The 17,750-nt window shown below is 42.8% G+C and overlaps 1 protein-coding gene across 1 annotated transcript in view; it reads left to right on the forward strand.

The window, feature by feature from the left end:
* The first annotated feature begins 7,592 nt into the window (after nucleotides 1-7,592).
* The window catches only part of LOC138795289 (uncharacterized), a 59,611-nt gene continuing 49,453 nt past the window's right edge, over nucleotides 7,593-17,750 (forward strand). The window contains exons 1-8 of the mRNA XM_069974280.1: nucleotides 7,593-7,697; nucleotides 8,997-9,184; nucleotides 10,120-10,282; nucleotides 11,533-11,682; nucleotides 12,393-12,553; nucleotides 13,347-13,523; nucleotides 15,391-15,532; nucleotides 16,074-16,258. Of these exons, the coding sequence (XP_069830381.1) occupies nucleotides 9,011-9,184; nucleotides 10,120-10,282; nucleotides 11,533-11,682; nucleotides 12,393-12,553; nucleotides 13,347-13,523; nucleotides 15,391-15,532; nucleotides 16,074-16,258 (1,152 nt within the window). The 5' untranslated portion in view covers nucleotides 7,593-7,697; nucleotides 8,997-9,010. The remainder of the gene's footprint in view (nucleotides 7,698-8,996; nucleotides 9,185-10,119; nucleotides 10,283-11,532; nucleotides 11,683-12,392; nucleotides 12,554-13,346; nucleotides 13,524-15,390; nucleotides 15,533-16,073; nucleotides 16,259-17,750) is intronic.

The raw sequence follows: 17,750 nt of genomic DNA on the forward strand, positions 1-17,750 counted from the left end.
TGATTTCTTAAAGGTGTAGTGTACAGTAAACAGATTCTCTCGAATAAAGGTTACAAAAATACAAGAAATACTCTGCTGACTGGGGTCCCTTTAGTGAGCTGGGTACTTGGAATGCTTTTGGATATATTTTATACTTCACAGCTTCTCACTGTTATCTTCTAAACAGTATACCTGCCAATCAAGCAGTGATTTATTTAAGTGTAATACTAGGAATTGAGTCAGGGTGCAGACATCATTATTTTAATGCCACACTTTAGATTGTAGATTGTGGTGGATTGTAGTATTGTAGATAGTAAGTGGATGGTTAATTGATTTGCAGGCACGCCCACTAGTGCCCGCAATTCAATTGTAAAAAGATAATGTTCCTGATGGAACGTGCCGAATTGCGCACGCCGGCTGGCAGTATAAGGTTGTGTACATACTACGGAATCGCGGTGGATCAACCGCTGCAAATTCCGCAGCTCGCCCCAGCACGTGCACATACGCATCTCCACTGGTCCCATAGGCTCCATTCTATGGTTTGCCAGATTCTAAACATGCTCATTCTTCGTGCGGACGACGGAATCTGGAAAACCATAGAATGAAGCCTATGGGACCAGCAGAGATGCTCGCATACGCCAGCGCCCATGAGCGCGGGCAAGAAGCAAAATCCGTGGCAGCCGATCCTCTGGTATTCCGTAGTGTGGACATCTGTTGCTTTGCAATGGACTGTGTTATACGCTGGGTGAACATAGACTTATTGTGGGTAATTTAAAATATATTTTCAGTGCACAGATGGCCACATGGAGTCAAAGGTCTTAAGAAACCCTTTTATTTTACAAACATAAGGGGAAATGCAATCAGCACCATGGACAGCATATCAAAAAAGCTGTACCTCACAGGGAACATTCCTGGTTGCTGTTGCAAGTACTGTGCTGATATCGTTTGTATCATCTGTTCTAAAAGCATATATATATATATATATACACACACACACACATATACAACATCATATCAGAATGAAGCAACATGATTGTATGTGCAAAAATGCTTGACGAGTCCTACAAGTATAACTATTAGTGATGAGCGAGTACTAAAATGCTCAGGTGCCCGTTGCTCGAGACGAATATTTCCCGATACTCGGGTGCTCGTTTTGAGTAATGAACCCCATTTAAGTCAATGGGAAACGCTAGCATTTTTGCAGGAGACCCAAGCTCGGCCCTGGGAAGGTTGTGTGAAAACCTGTCAACCAAAGAAAATGATGGAAACACCATGGAAATGGAGAGGAAACAGCAGAGGCATGAATGGCTCTGAGGCTGCCTAATGGCATCATTATGCCAAATTATGTGCAACAACATGGCAGTGAGAACAAAGGGAACCATTAAAACAGAGGTAGCATATGAACCACCCCAAAATTTTGCCCGACACAGCATGACAGTGAGAACACAGGGAACCATTAAAACAGAGGTAGCAAATGAACTACCCCAAAGTTTAGCCTGACACAGCATGGCAGTAAGAACACAGGGAACCATTAAAACAGAGGTAGCATATTAACCACTCAAAAACATAGCCTGACACCACGGAAAACCAAAGAAATGGACAGGAAACATCAGGGGCAGCATGCATGGATGCCTCTGAGGCTGCCTAAACGCACCATTAAGCCAAATTCTGGGCAACAGCCTGGTGGTTAACCTCAAGACAATAGTGCTGACCCAGACAAAAATGGGCAAGGCACATAACATGGTCTGAAATGGACAATAATGGCTAGATTTACCCTCACACCCTTATGCAGTTGTTTATGAGAGGAAAAATCTTTGGAGGTAGGGACGAAGAAATAACAATACAGTCTTCTTAAGAGGCCCCCGGAATTTGAATGAATACACTTTTAATCCTTTAAATAGTATCTAAGAGAGGGCAAGTGCAGTAGTAGTGGGTGGAATTTTTCCACCATTTTTACTGTCTGTTCCTTTTAGCTGTGGCATGTACCTTGGAGATACATACAATAGATGACCTGACAGCCCTGCTAAATAGCACTTGACCTGAAGTCGATTTGATTTTAAATTTGAAATCGAAGATTAAAAATAAACACCCATAAAGTGGCCTTTAGCAGCCTTTAGATTAGGCAGGCATGGAACCTCCCAAAAATTATGCCTGACACAGCATGGTGGTGAGAACTCAGCGAACAAGGTAGATGTCGCAGACGTTCAACCTTCCAAAAATTAGGCCTGACACAGCATTGCGGTGAGAACTCAATGAACAAGGTAGATAAGGCAGGCATTATTCCTCCCAAAAATTAGGCCTGACACAGCATTTCGGTGAGAACTCCGTGAACAAGGTAGATAAGGAAGGCGTTTAACCTTCCAAAAATTAGGCCTGACATATCATGGCGGTAAGAATTTTTTTTTAACCCAAGGGTCGCGGGAAAGACAGCCTAACATGAAGTCAGCCATGTGCGCCAGGGTCCCAACATGTAAGAATTCCGTCTCCTTAATAGGCTGGCTCTCAATTTCCTCCTCCTCCACCACTTCCTCCACTTCAGGCCATACACGCTCAACAGCTAAAGATTGAGCATGTGTACCCTGGGTGGTGGATAAGTTACTGGACACTGCTGCAGTTTCAATAGGCGTGTACCCTGAGACCCTGTAAGTTGCGAGAATAAGCTAGGGAGTTAATGTCTGCGGTGTGCCACTGCTCCCTTCTCAGGGGGTGCTCTGTCACCCTGCCCAGAACCATGGCCTCTGCCCACTGCATCGCTTGGAACCCCATGCCCTCGTCCTCGACCCTTACCCCTGGGTTTCACCATTTTTAAGGACACTGCACAGTCAAGACTGAGATAGCTGCACTAAAGATCACAGCAAGCCTAGAAAATATATTACTCAGAATCTGTGTGTCTGTGGTGCTGTATGGTGTATGCCACCTCTTACACAGGACAATGAGCAGTGAGGTCGGATATGGCTGTACTTAGAAATAAAGCAGCCCTACTGACTGGCTGCAGATGAGAAAAGATACTGGTCACACTAGTTTTTGGAGGTTGTCGTATATAGTCTGTGTGTAAGTGGTGCTATACGGTGCATGCCCCCTCTTATACAGGACAATGAGCAGTGAGGTTGGATATGGCTGCACTGAAAAATAAAGTAACCTTGTAGACTGGCTGCAGATGACAAAAGATACTGGTCTCACTAGTTTTTGGAAGTTGTCATATAGTCTGTGTGTAAGTAGTGGTATATGGTATATGCCACCTTTTACACAGGACAATGAGCAGTGAGGTTCTATGCAGCTGTGCTACAAATGACAGCAATACAATGCACAACAGCAACAGCAGCAACAGCCACAAAAAAATCTAATAGTACTGAGGACTTCTTTGGAGTCTGTATGCAACACCTGCTATCCCCTTTTTGCTAGCAGTCAATCCCCACAGTGTGCAGCTAAAATCGTGGTAGCTGCACTGCAAGTCCCAGCCAGCAGTCTGGAGTAATAAAAAAAATATATAAATTTTAAGCCCTTACAAGGGCTGTTTGGTTCTTTCTCTAGTATCCCTGCCTACAGGAACGCTAATTCCCTCCCTAAAGCTCTCCTTGACCAGCAGCAGCTCTCTCCCTAATCTCTTCCAGCCTGCATCTAACGCAAGCACCACCGGCCCAGATACTTATATGCCAGTGTCATCTGATCTGGCCAGCCAATCACTGCTATCGACATGTAGGGTTCCTACGTGATGCTATGAGCTCCCAAAGACTCTCCTGCATGATGATTGGCTGAGAAAAAGCCGACAAACATGCAGGAAGAGGAAGATGCCATTGTCTTGAGTATCGCAAGATGCTCGTCTGAGTAACGAGTACCATTGAGTACCATAATACTCGAACGAGTGCCAAGCTCGGACGCAGGGCCGTCTTATCAATTGGGCAGGGTAGGCGGCTGCCCGGGGGCCCTTGCGTCCTAGGGGGCCCCTGCCCTCTGTGACCTGTATTTTTAGCTTTATAAGACGCACTTATAAAACTAAGTGCGTCCTATAAAGCAAAGACGGCTCCCAAGCAGTGCTGAGCACCGCAAGGAAGCCGTCCCGCCCGCCCTCTCTATTGCCGCTCACTATGCATATGCATAGTGAGCGACCCTGAGCCACCCCCTCCGCCCACCCCTTCTATCGCTTCTCAGCTGACAGCCGATCAGAAGCCCAGGAAAGTGCAATGAGCAGCACTTTCCTGGGCTTCTGATCGACTCAGCTAAGCGGCGATAGAAGGGGTGGGCAGTCCAGGAACTCACCCGTCCGGCGGCCCCAGCAGCTCCTCTCCCGGCAGCGCACACTCCCGACATCCTCCGGCACAGGCAGCGGGGTACAGAGACGCTGCCTGTGTCCTGGATGTGTCATGCAGCAGGTCACTTCCGGCACAGGCAGTCTCTCTGTACCCCGCTGCCTGTGCCGGAGGATGTCGGGAGTGCGCGCTGACGGGAGACATCAGCTGCTGGGGCCGCCGGACGGGTGAGTAACTGGTTTGTTGTTTTGGGGGGCACTGGCTACTATGGGGGCACTGGCTACTATGGGGGCACTGGCTACTATGGGGGGCACTGGCTACTATGGGGGCACTAGCTACTGTGGGGGGCACTGGCTACTATGGGGGCACTGGCTACTGTGGGGGGAACTGGCTACTATGGGGGGCACTGGCTACTATGGGGGGCACTGGCTACTATGAGGGGCACTGACTACTATGGGGGGCACTGGCTACTATGTGGGCACTGGCTACTATGGGGGGCACTATATGGGGGGATTGGCTACTATGGGGGGCACTATATGGGGGGGATTGGCTACTATGGGGGGATTGACTACTATGGGGGGCACTATATGCAAAGATGTGGGGGATTTGATGGTGGCGGTTGGGGGGGGGGCAATTCGCACCTCTGCCCAGGGGCCCATAATACTGTTAAGACGGCCCTGCTCGGACGAGCATGCTCGCTCATCACTAATAACTATATTAGTTTAGATAAGAATATCCCTTTAACCAACTATAAATGTAGTATAAAGAAATACAGTAAATGTTAAACATGTCACAGCATAGAGCTAGCAAGACAAAAAGATATATAGAAAAAAAATGGTGGGCACACCAGAACAATAACCTATAATTCATACTTTATTAGAAATCACAAATACAATGATATACCATAAAAAATCTCAAACTACATGATTACATCCCCTAAAAACAATCAAAATCTTCCCAATGATCTAGAGTTGAAAAACTATAGTATCCACTCACTCACTGACCTGTCGAATACAAGAGACACCTCACAGCACGTACCATACAGGATTACACTACCAGAGGAGAATCTACTGCCACATTATAACCTACAGTAAATACTTCAGCAGCCGGTAGACTGGGTACAGGGACATTGCATATATCTAGAGATGGAGGATGGGACCTCAATATGATCTCACTTAAAATCAGCCTAAGGAATCCTAATCTGACACTGGAAAGTCCACCTGTCCCACATTGGTATACATGCCCCAGGATGCATACATAGTGCTGGCTTATATTATCTATAGTGTGGAAGAGTTAGCAAAATGCAATGTGGGGTATACATTAACTTTTGGTTCATTGTGCAAAAACTGAAGAGAGAGGCCTGGATTACTGCATTGGATCATCTGTGCTGTGACAGCTAAGGAACCTTAAAGGGAAACTGTCACCCCCGCTGCCGGGGTGAAGCCAGCCCGACCTCCCCACCCCCGGATGGAGCCCGTCTCGAAGTCCCGGTCCTGGACCCTGTCCCGCCGCCAGGACATACCTGTCGGAAGCTGTGCGCCCGCTCACCGGAGACGAGTCCGACTCCCATAGAGAATGACTGGAGCAGTCATTCTTTATGAACGTCACACTCATATCTGGTGAGCGCATGGCTTCCGACAGGGATTTCTCAGCAGAGGAATGGGGGTCCTGGACAGGGACTTTAAGGAAGGGGTAAGTATAAGGGGCTCCACCGGTGGGTCGGGCGGGCCTCACCCAGGCAGCCGGGGTGACAGGCTTCCTTTAAGTAAAAGCAAAACTTTTTGCCTTTATTATGAAAGTTGGTGCTTGGTACAATATGGGGTAAGCAGGGGCAGCCCCCCAATGGCCCTTGGGGGTGATGGGATCTAATATACATAGTCCCTACATATCCTTTTGCACTTTTGATACATCTACATTCATGTAATGCCTAAATACCCATGTGCACCAATCATTTTTCTATAGATGAGAGTAGTGTACAGGCTCCCTGCCCTTATTGACAAAGGCAATAGAATATACCAGGGCCGAGCTGCCTCTACAGTATGATACGCATACTAGAGATGAGTGGATGTCCAAAGACTTATTTCAGGCCAGATTTGTTTCATATTTGGGATGTGTTCAATTGTTCTGTAATTCCCCATGCATGTGTGAGTACAGAAGCAGAGACACCTATCAAAGGCAGGAGTCCCTGCTCCTGTACTGAGTGCAGAGCCCCTGGCCCAATGAGTGGACATTGCAAAGTGAGTGGTCTAGAGCTGGAAATTCTGCACAGTATACAGGAGCAGTGACGAAAAGGAATTCAAAAGGAAGCAAAAAGGTTTGAATTCTAACAAATGCAAATTTTTGTGCATTTTGGACCAAATGTAGTAAAACTTGAATCGATTTGCTCATCTATGCCAGTGATAGATAGATAGATAGATAGATAGATAGATAGATAGATAGATAGATAGATAGATAGATAGATAAAGAACAGAGGAAAAAGCCGCTCATCCAATACTGATGTGGCGGGTGCTGTAGGAATCAAGTCCCCAGGCTAGGGATTCCCAAAATATCCAATGAAAAATCCGTAGCACTCCAGCTCAGATGGTTAAAAATGTGTTTTATTCAAAAAGTGCATAAAACATAGGATGCAGCATCCTATGTTTTATGCACTTTTTTGAATAAAACACATTTTTCACCATTTGAGCTGGAGTGCTACGGATTTTTCGTTGGATAGATAGATAGATAGATAGATAGATAGATAGATAGATAGATAGGTAGATAGATGATAGATAGATATTAGATAGATAGATAGATAGATAGATAGATAGATAGATAGGAGATAGATAGATAGATAGATAGATAGATAGATAGATAGATAGATAGGAGATAGATAGATAGATAGGAGATAGATAGAAGATAGATAGGTAGGTAGATAGATGATAGATAGATATTAGATAGATAGATAGATAGATAGAAGATAGATATATATTAGATAGATAGATAGATAGATAACATAAGTGTGATCAAGACCTTATAAATCTAATAATTTGAAACATATTGAAAGATATAAACGATATAAAATGGAGAACGTCTAGATGGCAGCGACAGATGGAACAGTACATTGTCTCAAGAGGGGGTGAGCTGAGTTTTTATTGTACAAGTTGAACTCAGTTTAGTGAGTCCACAGGTTACAACAAGGAAGGACGCTGGAACCAGATGTATGTGGGAGGGAAGGGAGATAATAGCGAGAGTTGAGCTGATTATTCTGCTTTGTGAGGTGTTACGGGAGTTTAACAACCAATCTTTCAATATAAAGTTGCTGGCTTATGATTAGGGGTGTATGTAAGAGTTAACTGTGGGGTGGAGCAGACTGTCAGGCGGGGTATATATCAATGCCTGACAAAAACAAAGGACTCACTATGCAAAGAGAGCAGAGAAGAGAAAGGGCCAGTGCACAGTGCTCTCCGTGCTGTCCCTGCTAAGGAGCCTCACGTAAGAACTTTTACTTATGCTTGTGCAAGGAAACTAATCGCAGGGGTGATTTGCACTAAATCTCTTAAAAGATTTGCTGCTTTTGGTAATGGTTTTCTCTTTATGTGGATGAGAACATTTGCCGTTTTTGCATGGTTTGGAGGCATGTTATGATTTCTGATACACGTTGGAAAGGGAAACTTAATGTTAGTGCAACCAGGCAACCCCTTTAAGATTGTTCCATCTCTTCTTAGGATCGTCCCAGGAAAAAAGGGGTGTTGATGCAAATGTGTTCTATTTTCGGAGCAAGGCTTGTTAGGATTGTTAGGCCTAAACAGATAGCAATAAAGGGAATAAGTCAGCTCTATATTGTTCATTAAAGCTGCAGACATGGGCAGAAAACTGATTGGGAGATAAAGCAAAAAAAAATCTAAATATTTTGTTTTCTCTATGTAATAGAGATTGTGCTGAGCTGCAGGATACACGCCGGCTCGGCCCCCCATCCCTCCCTGCTCAACTTCCAACACTGGGCCCTGTACATCAATCTTGCAAGACGTGGATAGATGGATGGCTTAGCACAGTGCCTAAAATACATTACAGCTTAAAGTGAATGTACCATCAGATACATTCGCTTTAAGTGTTGCACATGAAACGTACAGTCTTTTTTGCGATGCGGCCTGGTTCCTGCGCACATCGCTGGTCTATTACTGAGCACCGGCCCGGGCTGAAATACTGGAGGTGAGCCAGCCTGCCCCCAGTGTGCGAAACCCCCCACCACTTTGTAACTCAGCTCCATTAGAATCAATGGAGCAGCATCATAGATGAGCGGGGTTTCCTCCCACTGGGGGCTGGCGGGCTTGCCTCCAGTACTTCAGCTCGGGCCGGTGCTAAGTAATAGACCGGCGATGTGCGCAGTTACTGAGACGTGGTTCAAAAAAAGGACCACTGCACCGGCTTCCCCAAGCTGGCGCTGTTGATTCGTGTGCAACACTTAAAGCAAATGTGCCTGGTGGTACATCCGCTTTAAGTGTTATAGAGACTGCGCTAAGATGCGGTATGCCTCCCCCCCCCCCCCACACACACACACACACGCACACACACACCAAGTGGTATGTGTTTTGGGGGGGGATGACAAAAGCAAAAAGCCAAATTTGTACTAATGTAGGGAAGGTAGATAGAGGAAAGATTTTGTTCATAGAAACCATAGTTCTCCATAAGAGCTGTGATTATAGATAGATGCAATAGATTATTAAATACTTTAAATGTCTACATTATGTATATGATATGATATGTGTGATCTTTCTTCTCTATATTGTACAGAATACCTGTCCACCATGGATCTGGTAACCGTTCTTCTATCGATCATTGTCATCCTCTTCTTGGTTAATGTTTTCACCAATAAAAGACAAGGGAAATACAGTAATTTTCCACCTGGGCCAAAGCCTTTACCGATCCTTGGAAATGTCTTCATACTGGACATGTCGAAACCGCATAAAACCTTTTATCAGGTAATGAAAATACTGAAGGTATTATCCACAAAAAATAAATAACACAAAAAACAATTACTCATCTGCCCCATCCCGTACACAGGGTCAGGTAGGTTCCCACATTTCTAGATACTTATGGCAGACATGTGACTGTTGCAGCCAATCAGTGGCCTCACAGTCATGTGTTGGATTACAGAAATCAAAGGCTGAGCCATAGGTGTCATGATGCCAGTCGTACAACAACTGACTATTAGAGCCACTTGTTGGCTGCAACAGTCATGTGTTGGCTACTAGTGTCGTGTCGGCCATGCTGGATAGAGATGGTGTCAGACAAGTTAATTAATGTAATTTTATTTAATAATGGGTAGGTAGAATAACATAAAATCAGAAGATGACCTATGAACTTGTTTGGGATTTGTGTGTCTGTTCAGTGTACCTTGGCATCTATGCTCCTTTATTCTAATCCTGGTTAATTTTTGACAATGTCATTCCTAGCCAGTGGCATCAAATCTGCGGCCTTCTATCTGTTGTAAAACTACAATCCCCATCGTGAGCAAAAGTTTTGGTTTGAGCTGTCTAGGCATGATGGAAATTGTAATTTTGAGAGTTGGAAGGCTGCAGGTTTGACACCTGTGCCCTACACACTTTGGTGGTTTTTTGTATCTATATTTCCATGCCACTATGTTTTCCTTACATTGTTTTCATTAAAGTTTTCAAAGAATCCTTTAAGGGACAGCCGACCACACTTAAATCAATTGTCCAAGATGGGTCATCTCTAAGGTTGTGTCTGGCTTTTCATTTCATTGAAGTAAATGTGGCTAGGGTCAGTATAGTACCAAGATCCTAACCCAGGGAGGCATAATTTAGGCTAAAGTAAAAAAGAAAAACAACCATTCAAACTCTATTTAAATTTAGCTATTTCAAACCATTCACATTCTATTGTTTTGTCCCACCAGCTCTCCAAGGAGTATGGCTCAATCTTCAGTATCCAGATGGGCATGACAAAAATGGTTATCCTCTGTGGGTACAACACCATTAAAGATGCTTTAATCAACAATGCGGAAGTGTTCTCCGAGAGACCCTATAGTCCTCTGTTTGACAAGACAGCAAAGGGCCATGGTAACCGCTTCACTTTTTTTTTTAAATAGAATGTTCCAATGGATTTCTAGTATATACAAATATGTCCACCCTTCCTTGACTTAAAATATATATACAAATTCAATGCAATATCATGACATGCTAGAAAAACCCTCAACAGCTTTGAAATAATGTCACAACCACTAGGCGGTCACATGTAGACCCAGAGTTGAGTGGTACTCAGGCATGCTCGAGACTAATCATTCGGCTTTTGAATACCAGTGACTGACGAAGCTTGATGCAACCATAGGGAGTCCTGGAAAACATGAATAGAGCCATAGGCCATAGGCTGTATCCATGTTTTCCTGGACTCCCTAGTACTGCATCCAGGGGGTATGGCTACGATTCATGCTACTCCATAGCAAAAAAAATGTACGGACCCCATGATTCTTTTACAAGCCCCCTCGCCCCACACATACTCGCCAGGCACTGCGCAGTGCTTTGGCGTTCCTTGGTTCTCTCAGCTACCCGGCACATGAGTGACATTATTCATGACACAGCTTAGAGAATGAAGGAACACTGGGGGACTGAGCCGGACCAGGTGAGAATGTGTATGGGGGGGTCCTCTTTCCTCTTGTGGCTGGAGGTGCAATGCTGCCTTCGGCCACAAGAAAGACTGGTTGGGAAGAAATCCAATGGCTTCTTGGTATGTCAGTCAGAGCACCACAGCTTTTAACTGTGAGCGTTCATCATGAATGTTCACAGTTTAAGGGCCAGGGGCAGTAGTGCACAGGCCCCGTAGCAGTGACATTGTCTGCTTTTACGGTAGCGACATAACTGGCTGCACCCAACTTTGTCAGCCACCAGTATTCAAATACCAAACAATTGGTCTTGAGCACGTTGGAGAACCACTTAAGTTTTAGACCCACATACAATATACATCTCCTAAAGGAGCATTGCAAAGTTAAGGAAGTTTTTTCCCTCTAAGCTAGATTGGTGGGATTCTCAGTTGCCAGCCTATTATCCCCATGTTGTTGATAGGGAGATGTCTTTTGCTGGTGGGAATACCACTTTAGCATTACCTTTCACCACACATAAGGAGCTAAACCCTTAATAACTGTACCATATGGTAGGCTTTATGCATTGTGGTACGTATTATTCTTCGGGAAACAGCAAAGCTAACTTCCTCAATCAGAATATACTCTTGGCCACGTCTCATCCCATGTAGTTCATTATCAGAAATTTGTTTGTACTCCATCATGGTAAATATTACTATTACTTCCATTACTTAGGAATTGTTTTTTCCAATGGAGAGAACTGGAAAGTGATGCGAAGATTTACACTCTCCACACTACGGGACTATGGGATGGGGAAGAGAACCATAGAAGAAAAGATCATTGAGGAAGCCGAGTTTTTAGTGCAGAAGATGAGATCCTATGAAGGTGAGGGGTTCTTCTACATTATGGCTTGAGGTTTCTAGTTTGGTTTAAATATTAACAACTGCAAAAAAAAAAATTCTACTGGTTTGTTACAGACCAGGCTGTTTATCTCACAGAGCATTGTCTAGACTGGTACAATAATATGGCTTGTAAGCCGAGAACAGGACTAGCTGTGTACAAAGTATCAGTCTGGAGTCCAGGTTGCTTAACTCAGAGACCATTATCTAATCTATATACAATTGTTTCATTTCTCATCTGACCAGCTATATACAGGTTTGTGGCCTTTGAATCTAAACAGCTGTGTTTACTTTCCACTTAATATAGTGGTGAATACTGATATTCTTTATGGTTACACTTTTTTTTTCTCACTATGGGAACTCTCACACACACACTTTTTTGGAATGACATTTTCCAGGCCATAGAAAAAATGTGGTGCATGGTGATTTTTTTTTTAATGCATCATTTTTTTTCTGGCATTTTTGACTTTATGTGTTAATGATCTTTTTTCCTCTGCCATCACATGACCTAGTTGCTGGACCACAAAAGGTGAGAAAAAAATGTAAAAATGGGTGACAGGTACACTTTAAGATAATTGTAAAAAATAAATAATAATCAAACAGGAAGAAAAACATCCCCAGCATCTGTCTATATACTCTCACATATAAAAACTATTTTATATATATAAAAAAAAAAATGTGCATTTTATTTTTTAGGAAAGCCCTTTGGCGATTTTACCAGTATAACCGGGGCTGTAACCAACATCATTGTGGCCATACTGCTCAATAAAAGATTTGAATATGGGGATCCGACCATTCTGAGGCTTATGGGTTTAGTGAATGAGAATGTAAAACTCCTAGGGAGCCCATGGGTCAGGGTAAGTCAGAGATTTGCTGTTTGTATACGAATCGGGTGAGGTCATCATCACAATGAATCTTATAACAAAACATTTTGATTCAAAAAGTTAAAAAAATATTTTAATTATTCACTCAATGAAGCCCTGCCCCCCATCGCTCCCCTGTCCCTTTATTCAGCCAGAATAAGTTGTCTATGGTGGAGCATGGTTGTCTATGGTGGAGCATTGTGCCACAAGCACGGATGAGGGGGCACAGTAATGTGTAGGGTCATGTGCTCTTCCATAGGCAGCCATGTATGGACAATTATTTTCTATAGCGCCAACTTATTCCATAATGCTTTACATTTGTCAACATACAAGCTCGTTATAGATGTTGTCTGTGGTGTATGTGAACCCAGGACCACAGAAATGTAGGTCAACAACATGAACCACTGTGCTGCCCACATTTCTATCTGACTGTAAACAGAGACAGGGGACCAGTAGCAGGCAGAGCGTCATAAACAGAGTAAATGTTGCTGGAGAGAAGACAACAGTAAGTTTTAACAGTAAGTTATAAAGTATAATCTCTTCAGTGCATTTGAAAAAAATATAGTAAAGGTGACAAACCCTGTTGCCAGATTAGGAGTCTAGAAGTTTTTTTTTTTTTTATTCTAACTTATGCTGTTTGTTTGTTTTTTGTTTGTTTCTTCTTCCTTTGGTGGCTAAATTTGGTTTAACATTTTTATTTTTATTAATTTTTGAAAATTTTATTATTTCAATAAAATTTTCAAAATTTTCAATCATTTGTTTAAAATCAGTTTTTTCCCCCTCAAAGTTGTACAACAGTTATTCAGCCCTAATGGATCGGCTGCCAGGACCTCACAGAACAATTTTTGAAAATACTAAAGAATATCAAAATTTTATCAGATCAACATTTACAAAATATAAGAAAGAACTGGATGTAAATGACCAGAGGAACCTTATTGATACCTTCCTTTCAAAGCAACTAGAGGTACAGTGAATATATCACAGCTTAATATAAGCTAAACCATTGCTTTTATTGTCATACTTATGTATACATTTGGATACAAAGAATTATATGCATCCAGTACAGGGCAACATAAAGGAACTTGAGAGAAGTCCAAATGTGTCCATCCTTACCTTTCCATAAGCTTAGCTGAGTCCAGTTTCTCATGATACTAATTTAATACTCAGTATTGTGAAATCAAGTGTTTGTTCTAAACTAGTCATCTTGTGAACACACAAATTAAGATATCTTCAGCCGTGTGGAATGGTAAGGAACTAGGAATCAGTGAATTTACAGTACAGCAAAGTAAAGCGCTTCACTAGGCTTGATGGTCAACTTGTCAGCCGTCTGTCTTTGAAATCTGTTCCATGCTGCTCTAGTCCGGGTGTATGGAAAAGCTGGCTGCTTTCCTGGGAGAACAATCCCAAAATTGTATTCAACTTTTTTAGACACCAGGAGGGGTGTGTTCAAAGGCAACCGTCTGACAAGCCAACTGCCGAGCCTAGTGAAGTGCTTCGCTAGTATTGCAAATTTGCTCATTCATATAAGGAAGGACACATCTCTAGGTTTTATATTTACATCTTAACCCCATCTGCCTTGTCTAAAGCTGTGGCATCATGTGCTATCGTATCAGCACTTAACTTGTTTTTCCGTGGCCAGACAAGATTCTTGCAGCCCAATCTGTAGCTCCATAGAAAGTTTACCTCTTTATTATGTCTTCAGTTTATAACAGCAGGTACAACACTCTGCAACACTTGAAGGACCCCACTCTCTTTTTATATGATCAGTTATATGCATTTTGTTTTTATATCTGGCTTGTTGATAGTTGGAATATAAAAATGTCAAAGGAGACACTAGTGCAATGGATCCAGCTTGTTGTAATGAGGGTCTCCATCTACATCAGGATTGGGACAATGTATTTTGGTGCCCTAGAGAGAGATAAGACAAATGGTGCCTTGGTGTCATCGATGAGGTGCCTGAGCTGAGAGTAGAGTGCAGGGATACTATGCTGCTCCCAGCCTCCTATAGGTCTCAAGGCCAAGGCAGCTTAAAGGGTCAAGGACAAACTTGCAGAGACAGGGCTTGAGATGGGACAGTTAAAGTTTGCTCAGCCATTCAGCCGCAGAAGTGGCAACCAACTACGGCCGTTTAATGGCTGGGTGGGCCTAAAATGTCACTTCTCAAGCAAGTCTCAGACCAGGAAGCGTCAGGAGACCAGGGAAACAGAGAAATGTGGAGCCGGTGACTTTATTGTTTTCATCCAACTCCTCCCCTGCAATACTGAAAACCGAATTCTGGGACCTGTAGTACTGAACAACTGCTCAACCAGGAAGTACAGAACTATGTCCCCCCTCAAACAAATGGCTTTTTTTTTTTTAAAGTAATGCTATATTCCTCTGTAGTCAGTATACCCCTTTAAGGTCCACTAGACACTCTCTATTATCTTCATCACATATGGCTTACTCAAGGGTCTGGAAGAAGCTGCACATCATGGTGATTTAAGAGAATTTGCAGTCCTTAAATGGAACCAATCACCATGAAAATGCCACGAAAGCTATCAGTGTCATGTTATAGAGCAGAAGGAGCTGAGCAGATTGATATGTAATTTATTAATTGAAATTTTTGATCCTTCCAATCTATAGAGTCTATTCCATTGAGTTACACTGCCCACTAGACTTGTTAACACAGAATGTTCAAGTTATACTCAATCTTTTCCGGCAAAGATATTTATCAATCTTCTCAGCTCTTCCGGCTCTCTTACATGATGTTGATAGATTAGATAGAAACGTCTTGATGACAATTTCCCTTTAAACTAATATCTATATGTATTTTTATGTAACTTTATGAACAGGGGAAGCAAGAATCCACTGAGTATTACCACAATGACAACCTGACTGTGCTGGTGGGAGATCTGTTTGGTGCAGGAATGGAGACCACGTCCACCACGTTGAGATGGAGTATCCTGCTGATGATGGCACATCCAGAAATTCAAAGTAAGATATATACTATACTTAAAAAGACAATCATGTTTACACATTGTATGAGACCGGCTATTTGGCCGCATGCTCCATTGTGTGAACTAACATGTCTTGTGCGGCCACTATTCACTTAATAGCAGCCGCACAAAACTGACATGTCAGTTTTTCATGGGGCCAGAGCGTATACTATGTGCATATGCTCTGGCCAGGATGCCATTCATTACAATACAATATATGTTTTGTATAAATCATGGCCATTGTTACTAATTGCAACAGCGGCCGTGATTTATACAAAACATATGTTGTGTGAACATGGCCTCAGGATGCAACTCCCATTGTGTTGGACTTACTATCTTTTCCACTTCTGAGTGGGTTATTTTGCCTTTTATATGTTATATGACTGAGTTTTAATACCAGACATGGCTTATGGACTAGAGTGGCATTGTTACTAAAAAAAGAAGTAGGTAATTTTTTTTATTATTATTATTTCCTGCAGTATTTACATGGTCTCCTAAATATCTGTTAATAATTATAATCTCTATCTCTTTTCTGGCAGAGAAAGTGCAAGATGAAATTGATCGAGTGATCGGGTCAGCTCAAATTCAAATGGAGCACAGGAAACAACTGCCGTACACAGACGCTGTTGTTCATGAAATTCAACGGTTTGGGGATATTGCACCCACTAGTGTACCACATGTAGCTTCTCAAGATGTTACATTCAAAGGCTATTTTATTCCAAAGGTAAGTACCAAATCAGACACTCATCTTGTTGACACATTACTCAAATCGTAAATGGATCAGTCAGCAGGTTCAATAAGGTTTCTAACTCTAAATCCATAGATACCATTGTTAAAGGGGTTGGCCACTTTATAGTAAAATAGGTCAGTACAAAGTATTAGTAAATGTACTCACTGTATATACTGACAGTAGCTCCCTGTGTACCTCATAGAGCTAAAATCAGACTCCCTTCACCAGCCTGGGCTGCCCTTCTCTGTTTTGTTTCAGTCCACAAAATGGCTGACATGGAGGAGCATGTGACCAGGCCCTGTCCACTGTGTTCTCCATAGACATATAGAGGCTCAGTGGTGGACACTGGGGGCGGGGCCTGGTCACATGCTCCTCCATGTCAGCAATCTTATGGACCAAAACACCACAGAGCAGGGCAGCCCAGCCTGGAGGAGGGGAGTCTGATATTAGCTCTATGAGGTACATAGGGAGCTGTTGTCAGTATACACAGTCAGTACAGTTACTAATACTGTACACTGAGCAATTTTACTATAAAGTGGCCAACCCCTTTAAGGAAATTAGCACCCTGAGATGTTTTTATGTAAATTAGGTCTAAAAGTCCACAGGGTGTTCCTTGTGGTTACAAAAGCACAGCAAAGTTGTTTATTTATTTATTATTTGATTCCTTAACAAGTTCCCGTCATAAAAAGTTTTGATAGGTTGGGGTCTGAGGGTTTAAATTCCTACTGATCTCTTGATTCAGATGGGAGAGGCGCTCACTGTATGAGATGAGCTTCATTGTAAGTCTATGGAGCTTGTCTCATGCAGTGAGACAGATCATAGGAAACCAAGGAAAGAAATGTGTGTGTATTGATGAGCGAACATCCTGATGTTCAGTTCGGATCCCGAACACTAACATAAAAAAAAGATCATGATCGGTTTGTGTTCGCCGAACATTCACAAACAAATAACACACGTACAGTAGAAGCGTACATTTTGCTCTACTCAGTTGTGTACACACATTATTTTTATTCATTTGCGCACAGATTGCGTACGTTTCAGTCTAGAGTTACACAAGTTTATCAAGTGCAAAGCGTAAATTACGCAGTGGCATACATTCGCAAGTTCGAATATGATCGTTATAACCATTCCGAACATCAAACAAATTGTGAACAGTGAACACGAACAATTAACGCCATGTTCGTGTGAACATACGAACACTTTTGAACATGTTTGCTAATCACTAGCTGCGTGCTTCTCCCAGTTATGTCTAAAGATCAGTGGGGCTCTGGACAATCGGATCTGACATGTCTCTAGGACATACCAAAATAAGTCCAACAGCACCCTTTGGAGATACTGTGGTTATGGCTGCTAGTGTAGATGTAGGATGCATACAGGAAGGCCTACAATCCTTGGTATGGGCTCTGTAGACTTGTGAAGAAAGGGTCCCTACAGCATCCAAAGGTAGGAGCAAGCGTGTTTTATTCACACATCAGGGTAGAAAAGA

Source organism: Dendropsophus ebraccatus, chromosome 6 (genome assembly GCF_027789765.1).
Source record: "Dendropsophus ebraccatus isolate aDenEbr1 chromosome 6, aDenEbr1.pat, whole genome shotgun sequence".
Taxonomy (NCBI): Eukaryota; Metazoa; Chordata; class Amphibia; order Anura; family Hylidae; genus Dendropsophus; species Dendropsophus ebraccatus.